The 11107-nt window shown below is 41.0% G+C and overlaps 1 protein-coding gene across 2 annotated transcripts in view; it reads right to left on the reverse strand.

Moving 5' to 3' along the window:
* Positions 1-10623, reverse strand: part of ZSWIM8 (zinc finger SWIM-type containing 8) — a 279619-nt gene extending 268996 nt beyond the window's left edge. The window contains exon 1 of one of the 2 annotated variants that reach the window (XM_030203397.1): positions 9373-10623. In XM_030203397.1, coding sequence (XP_030059257.1) covers positions 9373-9550 — 178 coding nt within the window. In that variant the 5' untranslated portion in view covers positions 9551-10623. The remainder of the gene's footprint in view (positions 1-9372) is intronic. The other variant, XM_030203396.1, reaches the window with a different exon arrangement.
* Between the last annotated feature and the right edge of the window lie 484 nt (positions 10624-11107).

Genomic DNA, 11107 nt, shown 5'->3' on the forward strand with positions numbered 1-11107 from the left:
CCTCAAATAGTCCTCCACTGCCATGTCAGTTATGTCCCCCTTCCCAGAGTATAAGTTAGAAAAATAGTCGTGAAACTCTTTTACAATCCCTTCCGTGGTACTAATTCTGGCCCCATTGGGGGCTGCAACCAACGTGATCAGTTTTCTCCGCCCCCGGATTCTCACCATCTGGGCCAACAGCCTACCCGGCTTATTCCCATATCTGCGGAAATTGAACCCTCTTGCTGTAAAACTTTTCTGAGTTTTTTCGTGGATTAGGGAGTCCAGGGCCACCTTTGTGGAAGACCAAAGCTCACGGGTCTCCAGTGAGGGTCTTTGTAAATACCCTTTTTTGGCCTGGCGTAACTGACGTTCTAAGTGAACTATACCTGCTGAAAGTTTCTTATTTCTGGCACTCATGTACGCTATCGTAGCCCCCCTCAGTACTGCCTTCGACGCTTCCCAAAAAACTAAGGGGGACTCACAGGACTCCAAGTTAAATTCTACATATTGTTCCCATTGGGCTACAATATATTCTTTAAATTTTTGATCTTGATATAAAAAGGATGGAAATCTCCAAGCAGAACCCCCTATACCCGTGAGCGAGAACCTCATATCCACCCAAATCAACGAGTGATCAGTAACCTCCATGGGGCCTATCTCGGTATGAGTGACTTTGGTAAATAATGAGTGGTGCATCAGAATGTAGTCTAATCTCGACCATGATTGGTGTACTCTAGATTGATGAGTATAGTCAGTTTCCGATGGGTGAAGTAACCTCCAGGGGTCAATCAAATCCAAGGAACGACACAGAGATTGGAGTGCCCCTCCCCCCCGTGCCTCACTCTGTTGTCGTCCGGCAGTCCTATCCACCCCTGGGTCCATGACCTGATTGAAGTCCCCGGCCCACACCCATGGGGCGTCCGAGTATCGCAGACCCAGGGATATCAAGGATTTAAAAAATATAGGGGAATGGGAGTTTGGGCCATACACAGCACATAGATACAATTTTTGCCCCGATAGAGTTAGCTGCAAAAGAATCACCCTGCCCTCTTGGTCTTTGTATATCAACCTGGGATCACAAAGCAGCCCCTTCCTAATCAGAATCACTACTCCACCTCTTTTGGCTCCCGAAGAAGAATAAAAACACTCTCCCACCCATTGACGCTTGAGTTTTTCATGCTCCAGATCAGTCAGTTTCGTCTCCTGAAGACAGGCAATAGAAACCTTGTGCCGCTTCAGTTGCGCCAATATCTTGGCCCGTTTAATCGGGGATGAAATTCCCGACACATTCCAAGACATCAAGCGCACACGTGCTCTATCAGAGTTTCCCGCTGTATCTAGGCATGTCCACGTTACACCATTTGTCCTCCCCAAGGAGCCCAGCCCTTCTCCCCGGGGAAATCAAATCTCCATTCCGCGGGAGCAAGCTCCAGCTGCAATCCGATAAGTTACCCAAATTCCTGAGGCTATTATCCCCCCCCCCCCAATTTACCCCCCCTCCCCTGCTTACCCTTCCCACCCTTCTAGCCCCCCCTACCCTGCCTACACAAGTCGTTCCCGTCATTTACAACGGGAATGGGTCACTTCCATGCTAAAGGCCCCCCCGCCATATACAAACAAGTAATGCCAAACTCAAGCCCGTACATCCGGTAATGCTTACAATTCAAATACCTGTTACAGACATTAATATATTAGTCCTTCACTCTCTTTGAGTCCCAGTCTTTCAAGTGGCTGCAGTTGCTCCTTCCGCATTTAGCTGAGCATCATCCAATTTTTTAACATAGGCATCCGCCTCTGCAGCACTGGAAAAAACCTGCCAACCATTGCCGTTTTTGATTTTCAAAATTGCAGGATAAAGAAGCATAAATTTAACTTGTAAAGCATGCAGACGTTGACACGCTGGGTTAAATTTTTTCCTTTTATCTTGTAAACCAGCTGAATAGTCCTGGAAGATTCGTATGAGCTTCCCTTCATATTTAGTCATTTCTCTCTTCTGACGATACCCCCTCAGGATTTCGTCCTTGTGGATATAATTGTGCACTTTTATGAGAACTACTCGCGGTGACTGGCGGCCATCTTGTAGTCGGCCCACTCGATGTGCCCGCTCTAAACACAGCGGGCCCATGCTGTCTGAGAGGGCGAACTCTCTTTTAAGCCATTGCTCCAGTTCCGTGGCCAGGACTCTATCACTCACCGACTCTGGAAGCCCCACAATGCGAAGATTTGCTCGCCGCGATCTGCTCTCCAGATCATCAACTTTGGTCAGTAGATTTTCAATTGTGGTTTCTTGCTGTTTTATCCGTGCCGCCATGGGAGCGCACATGTCTTCTAGCTCAGAGACACGACGCTCTGTTTCGCCGGTCCGTGCTGTAGTTTCTGACAGAGAAGATGTAAGTGTGGCGATTTGTGCCGACAGCTGTGCGAGTCTCGGCTCCAGCGCTAGGCTCACTGCTTCTGTGATTTGTTTTAATTGTTCCGGCGTGAAGATGAAACTTTCACGTTTTGCCGGCCCGTCTTCTCCGTTCGGAGTTTTCAACTTTTCTTTCTCTCGTTTTCCGCTGCGGGTTGGCAAGCCTTTACCCTGCGATTCCACGAATTTATCCATTGGACCCTCAGCTTCTTGTAATATCGATATTAGGGCTCGAGTTCAGCACTTTGCAATCTAAAATTGCATAAAATTGGCGGATGGGCCTAAGAGAGCACAGAACCACGTCCTTCACTCTCTAGTGCATCACGTGACCTCTGCGTTTTGGCGATTTTAAGTACTGCATTACACAAATATTTTCAGAACAGCTAATCTGGTAGTTTTGTTTCCATCGTTTTTAATTTATTTAATCACATGATTATAAAACTCTGCATTTCCGGTTCCAAACTTACGTAATGTTGCAGCCTACAATGCAGCCCTCTGTGGATATAGGTTGCCCACCCCTGACCTAACAGTTACCTTCAGGTGTAATCCAGAGAAAGACCACAAGACTATCACATCCGGTACACCTGTAACAGCAATTCAGTAGTGAAAAGGTTCCTTCCTGACCACATGATCATCCACGTTTTAAATGTTATTTAGGGGAATGTTTACTAAACATAAGAAATTGATGCAATGGCAGTGTGCTATGGATGCAGTTGCAGATAGCGTGCATTAACATTTAGTAAACATGCCCCTTGGTTTTATAAATCAATACTTCTTTCACCACAAACAAAGAATACTTCCCATGGCAATGGTGAATGTCTGCTTCCCCTTAACCTCACAAGACAGTCAATGTATTACAGTTACTTTATGCAAGAACCTTATCCAAGCACAGCTTTAGGTTATTCTTCCAAACAAATAGCACTACATTCTTGAAGCAAATTATGCTGACCTATAACTGTGCCAGTTGAACGATTATTTTAAAACAAAGAAAACAATCATAAAATCAATTCAATGGCCTGAAACACAGAAAAAGAAATAGCCAATATTCAATTTCCTAACCTGAAATGGGTATAGCATTTTAGTACGCACTTCTAGACAAAATCCTTTCAAACCAGAGGGCTTATGTGACAGCCCTGTGGATTCACAACAAGGTTGCATCTTGGCTATGCTACTTAATAAGGCAGGATTGGCCTTGGAGGAAGACAACTGATAGTACAAGATCAACAACCTAAGCTGGCAAAGCAAGGTACTGAAAGGTTCAAAGAAGTCTTTCTCCCAACCTTTAGCCAGCTGGAACTAGGATAGCATAAGCAATTCTGGTTCTTGAGGGTCAGAAATACTTCCCATTTTCAGGTTAAGCAACATACATAAAATGTGAGTTCAGCACATCTGTACTATTTGATAACCTAAAAATTCAGACTTGTTTGTGACCGATAAACAGCCTTGCTCACCTTTGAGCTGGGAGATCCTCTTGAAAACAGTCACAAGAATACAAGGAGCAAGAAAAAGATTAATAAGGGATTCCTAATACTGTAATAATTTGCACTTAAAATATTCTATTTTTAACTAGGGCTGTACCGAATATTCGTATTCAATTCAGTCCTCCATAGTGCCCCAAACAAATTAATATTTGCCCGAAAAGAGATTTAAATTTGAATATAAATAATCTGGGGCTCTACTGTGTTAAATCCTACTGAAATAAACACAATCACTGATTTCACATGGGTTTTTTTTTATTATTATTATTTGTTACGTTAAGCTCAATGCCCATTATTCGTATTTGGACAAATAATATTTTTCATTATTCGTTTTCGGACGAATCATAAAATATGCTATTTGGTAAAGCTCTATTTTTAACCCAAACTCCTAAACATCTTAGAGGATTAATGCCTCATGGGATATCATAACACTGCAGAACATTTCCACTACTGCAAAAAAAAAAAAAAAAGTCTCATGATCTTAGCAACAAAAATCTTGTTTACACACCATCTCCTCCTAGTCCTTAAAAATGATGCAACAAATGTTGATTTGTGGCTCACAAGAATATTGTAACTTGTAAAATATTATATCAAACATACAGAAACCACAGCGTAACAATCAGGAGAATCAAGATAGCCATGCAGAAAAAACAGAAAAAAAATTGCATTTAGCACAGCTTAATCCATCTAGCAAAAAAAAACAAAACTTCTTGATACACCACATACCCAGACTAAAAATTCCTCTTCAGTTTTTCAAAATTTTCTAAACATTACCCATCTCAAAGATTAAAAAACAAAAGCAGATTAGAAGTAATGAATCCTTCACATTAGTACTGCAAGACAAATTCCTTTTTGCATAATGAACTTAATCCAGAGCCATCCACAAGTCATTTATCTGCATGGAACAGTAAGACTCCCTGGTTTCCCAATGGACAAAAGTATTTTTGCTGATTCCAGTGGAACATGATTAAGTCAGATTTCATCCTGTGCAATTCAAAGGCACAAAAAGATGACAACAAGTTCTATTTGACTAAGAGGCATATTTTCAAAGCACTTAGAAACCTATGGAACTTTGGAAGGCTAAGTGCTTTGAAAATATGCCTCTATGGGGCTCATTTTCAAAGCACTTAGACTTATAAGGTTCCATAGGTTGCTGTGTAACTTTGTAAGTCTAAGTGCTTTGAAAATACACCTCTATGTGTATCCTAATAAGTTTTGTCATGTTGAATTACCATTTTATATTTCTTGATCACATCAATGTCTTAAGTCTATGATTCAGATATAAGTATTCTAAAGGAATGTGAAAGTAGTGAAGAATTTTGTTTGTTTTTATTACTTATGCATATGGACTAATACAGCAATCACAATACTGACATTTTTTGCCTACTCTCTATTGAGGCCCCTTTAAGAAGTAAGTTCAAGTTGGCAGCAGAATGGCCTAATGTTTATTTTTACCCTTGTCAGGTTGCAGCTTTAGGCAGGAGGACCAGTAGACAGCAGACATACAGTAGTGTCAGGGTCTTCAGTGAGCAGCATTGGGCAAAGGAAAGTGGAAGCCGCAGAGTCCTGCAAGAGCAGATCAATCAAGATGCATAGCACTGCAGGTGATGCTAGACTCAATGTTCAGCCACATCCAGGGAGGAAGATTCTGGGCAAGTGCAGAATGAACACCATGCTAAATAGGGTGCAGGGGGGAAGTAATAATGGTAGGGTCCCTTAAACTGTGCTTCCAATCACTTGCCTGTACCAGGAGCAACATAGAAACATGACAGCAGATAAAGGCCAAATGACCCATCCAGTCTACCCATCCTCAGTAACCCTTAAATCTTCCTTTTCCTAAGCGATCCCACGTGCTTATCCCATGCCTTCTTAAATTCTGACACAGTCCTCAACTCCATAACCTCCACCTGGAGGCCATTCCACATTTCCACCACCCTTTCTGTGAAATAATACTTTCTTAGATTACTCCTAAGCCTCTTAACTTCATTGTATGTCCCCTCATTCCAGAATATCCCTTCAGTTGAAAAAGGCTCACTTCCTGTACATTAATGCCCTTGAGATATTTAAACATCTCTATCATATCTCCTCTCTCCCTCCTCTCTTCCAGCATATACATGTTGAGGTTCATAAGTCTGTCCCTATATTTTTTGTGTTCAAGACCGCTTATAACTTTGTAGCTGCCCTCTGGACCGATTCCATCCTGTTTATATCCTTCCGTAGGTGCGGTCTCCAGAACTGCACAGTACTCTAAATGGGGCCTCACCAGAGCCTTATACAACAGCACTATCACTTCCATTATTCTGCTAATCATCCCTCTCTTTATGCACCCAAGCATCCTTCTGACGACCATAAACATTTTTAACGTGTTGGCATTTCCTTGCTAATGGTCTCAAGGTACACAAGAGTAGCAGCCAGAAGTGAAGGCCTGTGAATTTTAAAAATGATCACAGTGCCTTAAACATATATAGGCAAACTGTAGGATTCAAGTTGTATATATCCATGCACAGCTCAAAGGGGATCAAGATTATTGGCAATACAGGTGCTGCCTTCCAGACCATTTACAAGGGTCCTGCCAGTGATATACAAGCCTGTTGTCCAACTTATTCTGTCTCCTCATGCTTACTTACATCTGCAAGACCCAAGGGTTCTAGTAAAGATTCAAAAGTACACCTCACAGGTCACATGAGACCCTCATCTTCCTACTACTAACTACCTCTGCATCATTTAAGAAGATGACAATCACTACAGTAGACCCAAGGGTGGGGTGAAAACTTCTATTTTTTTTATATAGAATGTTATTCACTGGAATCAATGACAGCGAGCGTCTTGGTCAATAGATATGAGAATTTGCCTGTTGCTCTTTCAATGGTGAAAGGCATCCAGAGAAATGTCTGTCAACATAGATGGTAGATAAACACAGGATATATTTCTAGTTCACTGTTATAAGAATGTGTACAGATTATCTGCCTAATATATACCCTTCTTTCTACCTTTTCCAGACTTTATTTCATGTTTCATAAGTTAGGTTCATGCAATCAGTATTCATTTTTATAACTGATTGATACCATGCTTGAACACTACAGACAGGAACTAATTAAGCAATAATATTCTGGTAAGTTGAAAGTATCAAACAGATCACTGTAGAGATATTACACGAAGAGTTACTTTATAAATACAAATATACAGGCAAAAAAGATTGGACTTAATACTCACTGTATCAACAGCAAATAATAAAAAAAAGAAATCAAAACACTTCACAAGTTTTCAAATTATATGTTTTTTCTTTTTTTGTCTTCAAATAGACGAAAGAGCCCTCAGTAGCCATGAGATACACCGAATGAGTATGTTTTCTATAAGTCTCACAAACTTTTCATTGGTCAATAAAACCCTCCACATATTGAATTCATTCTCTAGAACAGATTTTTTCTTTTAATATTCATAACGTCTGCAAATTTTTCCCCAGAGCAAAGCAATGTCAAAATAATAGTTTTTGAGGATGAGCAAAAGGTGGCAAATATCTGAATGCCAAAAAATTCAAGTTGGTGAAACTTATTTGTAACCCAGAGGCCATCCACTTTGCTCCACAAATTCATCAGGGGTTTCTTCACAGTGCTTCAACCTCATGCTGGTGTTTAAAAGATGATTGCAGAATGAGGATGAAAGCACTGAAACAATTGGTACAGAAAGGTGAGAGCAAGTGCAGGAGCAGCACACATCATTACACAAAGAAAGTGGAGATCATTATTGTGGTAATAAAGTGAGTGTGAAGAAAATTTTGGAAGTTTTCTGACCCATCAAAAGTTTAAAAAGCCTAGAGAAAGGGCAAAGGATACTCCCCTCCTGGAGAGGAGTACTTTTGAATAAAAGCAATGCATATGGGATATCTGACAAAAACTTGGAGTTATTTTTATGTAAGGCATTTGCAGTGGGCAAAAAGTGCATACTAAGACGCTGGATACAGGAAGAACCACCCTCTATTTGGCTCTGGAGGAATAGACTCCACAAGCTAATGCTGTGGGAGGCTAGGGAGGTTTATGGAAATTTAAAGAGAAGAAAGAAATTTATCAATATATGGAACTTATACTTGCAAAATATCTCTCACAAAGCAAGAAGTGCAGTACTCAATAAGTTAGGAATGCTCTAGATCAAGGAGAACCAAGAAGATATGCCCTCCTTGTGGAACTTGTGTTAAAGATAACTGATAAATTAAGGAAGTACCTGTTACCATGAAGTATGAAGCTCAAAGTTAAGAGATATAAAGGGGGGAGGGATTAAGGAAGGGGTAAATGTTAAAAAAAGGGATGATACAGATGTGATGTAAATCAATGTACCAGAAATGTCAGCACGATCACAGAATGTATGTGTATAATAATTCTGTTTAGAATGTCTGATCATCAATAAAAATCATTTATAAATAAAAAGCCTAGAGAAAACACGGTCATTCAGTAGTTTGTGGCTACTCTGGGCTTTTTTTTCTCCATTCACAAATAAAATCAGACGAAAAATTGTGTATCATTTGAAAACTTGTGAAGTATTTTGACTTTTTTTGGATTTGTTATGTTATAAACATCATAAAAGGGAAAGGGGGACAAAAGACTTGTGTGCAACAACAAATTACCAAGATGTTGTGCTATTGAAAAGGTTTATGAGAAATCAGAGTGAAGATTTAGGGGGTCTTTTACTAAGGTGCAATAGCGGTTTTAGCTCGCACTAAAACTCAGCTGGCACTAAATGCTGAGATGTCCATAGGAATAGTAAAAGACCACCTTAGTGCTGTTACAAAACATCCCCCTCCTACAGGGCTCAGGTCTGAGGGATTGGGGGGGGGGGGGGATAAAAGGGATGTGTATTTGGATAACATCAGTCTCTGTAAAAAGAGATCTACTAGAGGAGTAGCAAGTCTATGGTGGCTCTTCCTGCTGCAGGCCTCAATTTTCTTCTTTCAGGTTGTTTAAATCTTTTTTATAAATTTTTTTTAACCAAGTATCTCCTGAATAGTTGCACTGCTTTCTCTTCTCCCTCAATGGGCTTCATTTATTAAGGCTTATTTCCCGTTGTGTGTCCATGGAGAACAAAAAGATTACAAATAAGGCAATATCTGAGCAGTCATTCAAAATCCTGGGCAGATGTCAAAGTACCTGACATGCTTAATTCAGAAATTACGCTATATTTTGCAAGCCCAGAACATTAAGATTATTGAACATCAGTTCAGGATGCCATAGAAACCTTTACAGGTTCCCAAATGGCTATTCTGGATACCCATATACTATCCTGAATCCTGGGGCAAGGTGTTAAAATATTCAAAACTATATAATGCAGCATTTTTTTTTCCTGAACAGCTCTAGGACCAGCTTTGTAAAGAAGATGTAGCAAACAATGAGAAGAAAATATGGTTGGGCTGCAAAGGGACATAAACACTATATAAGCTCTCCACCCCTATAAATAAAATACTTAAATTTACCATTGTTCAATTTAACCCAGTATGAGCATAACCATTCTCACCTTTCATTTTGACAGTGGGTGAATTGGGTCCAGCGGATTGCTTTCTCCATCCTCTCCAATTCTGGCACAGGCTTTCCGCCTCAGATATAAAGGAGCATAAGGAGTCTTCCTCAAAGCGGTCTGAGTCTTCAAATGAAAACCTCTCACCGTCCTCCCACTCAGCAAACATGAGTTCCATCACATACAACAGACAAAGGAGGGGAAAAGGGATGGACTCAGACAGACACAACAGAAACCCCAAGCAGGCTGACACTAAATTGAGAGGGAAGAGGAGGAAAAACTAGTGCCAATGGGTCCTCACACCATTAAACAAGAGGAAAGAAAACAAAAGCACTTTCATGAGAGAAAAAAATGGGAAAGCAAAACAAGTGACAACCTAAACACCTTAAAAACTTTACAAACGAATGTATCCACAAAAGGTACCTAACTCATACTTTTTCCATTCTACACAGAGTTGCTACCATCACAGAAGGTGCATCTTTTCCTCCTTTGAAGGTTTGCTTGCTTTTGTTTGATTAACTAGATTTTTTTGTCCACTGAATTAATTTGCTTGTTTGGAAAAAAAAATAACTCCTCTCTTCAGGACTCCTGAGATTGTGCTTTTTTTTCCACAAATGCTGTAAGCCACTGAGGGGGAAAAAATCCTCAATGCACATAAGTCTTAATTTACAAAATTTCTCTGCTGTACAATGATTTGAAAAGTTTCTGTGAAGAAAGCCAATGAAGTTAGACAGAGAGTTCTAAAATGGGGTAGTAGTTAAATAAAAGGAAAAAAAAAACATACATACAAACTGCAAATATTGTACGTCTCTGCTCGTCATGCTTATAAATCTGGTGGGATATACAAAGCTACCAAGTCGCACGCATTCGACTGTACTCACACTCTCCCACGCAGAGGACACCTCCTCCTCACACGCACTCGGGGATCGGGGGGGACCGGTCTCCTCACACGCACTCGGGGATCGGCCTCCCCTCCGCAGAATCTGCCATCTCTCCCTCTGCCTTCCACTCTCCTCCTTGTCCGCGAGACGGCACCTCTCCCCCAAACACCCTCCTCCTCCCCCCGATCAAACTCATACCTAAGGTCGCCCACTAACGACCCCACCGCTTCCCTTCTCCGGTGCCCTGTCCCCTATGACACACTACTACACACATCACACAACACAACTTCTCTCTCTCCCTCTACACCAGGAGGTTCCTCCTTGCTCTACACATCCCGCCTTGCCGGAAGCAGGAAGTTGCGTCAGAGGAGAGCGCAGCGTGTCCGAAACTGGTAAGGGGGTTGGGAGGATAAAACCGTGGTGGATGGGATGTTAGACTGAGAACAGGACAGGAGACGCGGTACGAGGCGATCTGTTGAAGCCAGTGGACAGAGTCACAACTACACCCAAAACAGTAGCAATCGCTATTAAAAAGTAAACGATTACTAGAAATAATGGACTGCATATGCTTGGTCCATCTGGAAAAACTCAAAAGCTGTTCCAGTGGGATAGGTACTGCCTTAAAAGGTGGAGGACAAAATATATTTTTTTTAAACTTAATTTATTTGGAAGTGTCCCATATATGTAGATATAAATGTCATGAAATCAAAACTGAATATCACTAAAACAGCTTCAAAAATTGTAGCTGGTGGAAACAGCACTAATAAAGGCTGTATTTTGGGCTCATTTTTCTACACTGTTCTACACAATACAGTAATACACGGCCAAATTTCAGTGCGGATATCCTGTTTACT

Source organism: Microcaecilia unicolor, chromosome 5 (assembly GCF_901765095.1).
Source record: "Microcaecilia unicolor chromosome 5, aMicUni1.1, whole genome shotgun sequence".
Classification (NCBI taxonomy): domain Eukaryota; kingdom Metazoa; phylum Chordata; class Amphibia; order Gymnophiona; family Siphonopidae; genus Microcaecilia; species Microcaecilia unicolor.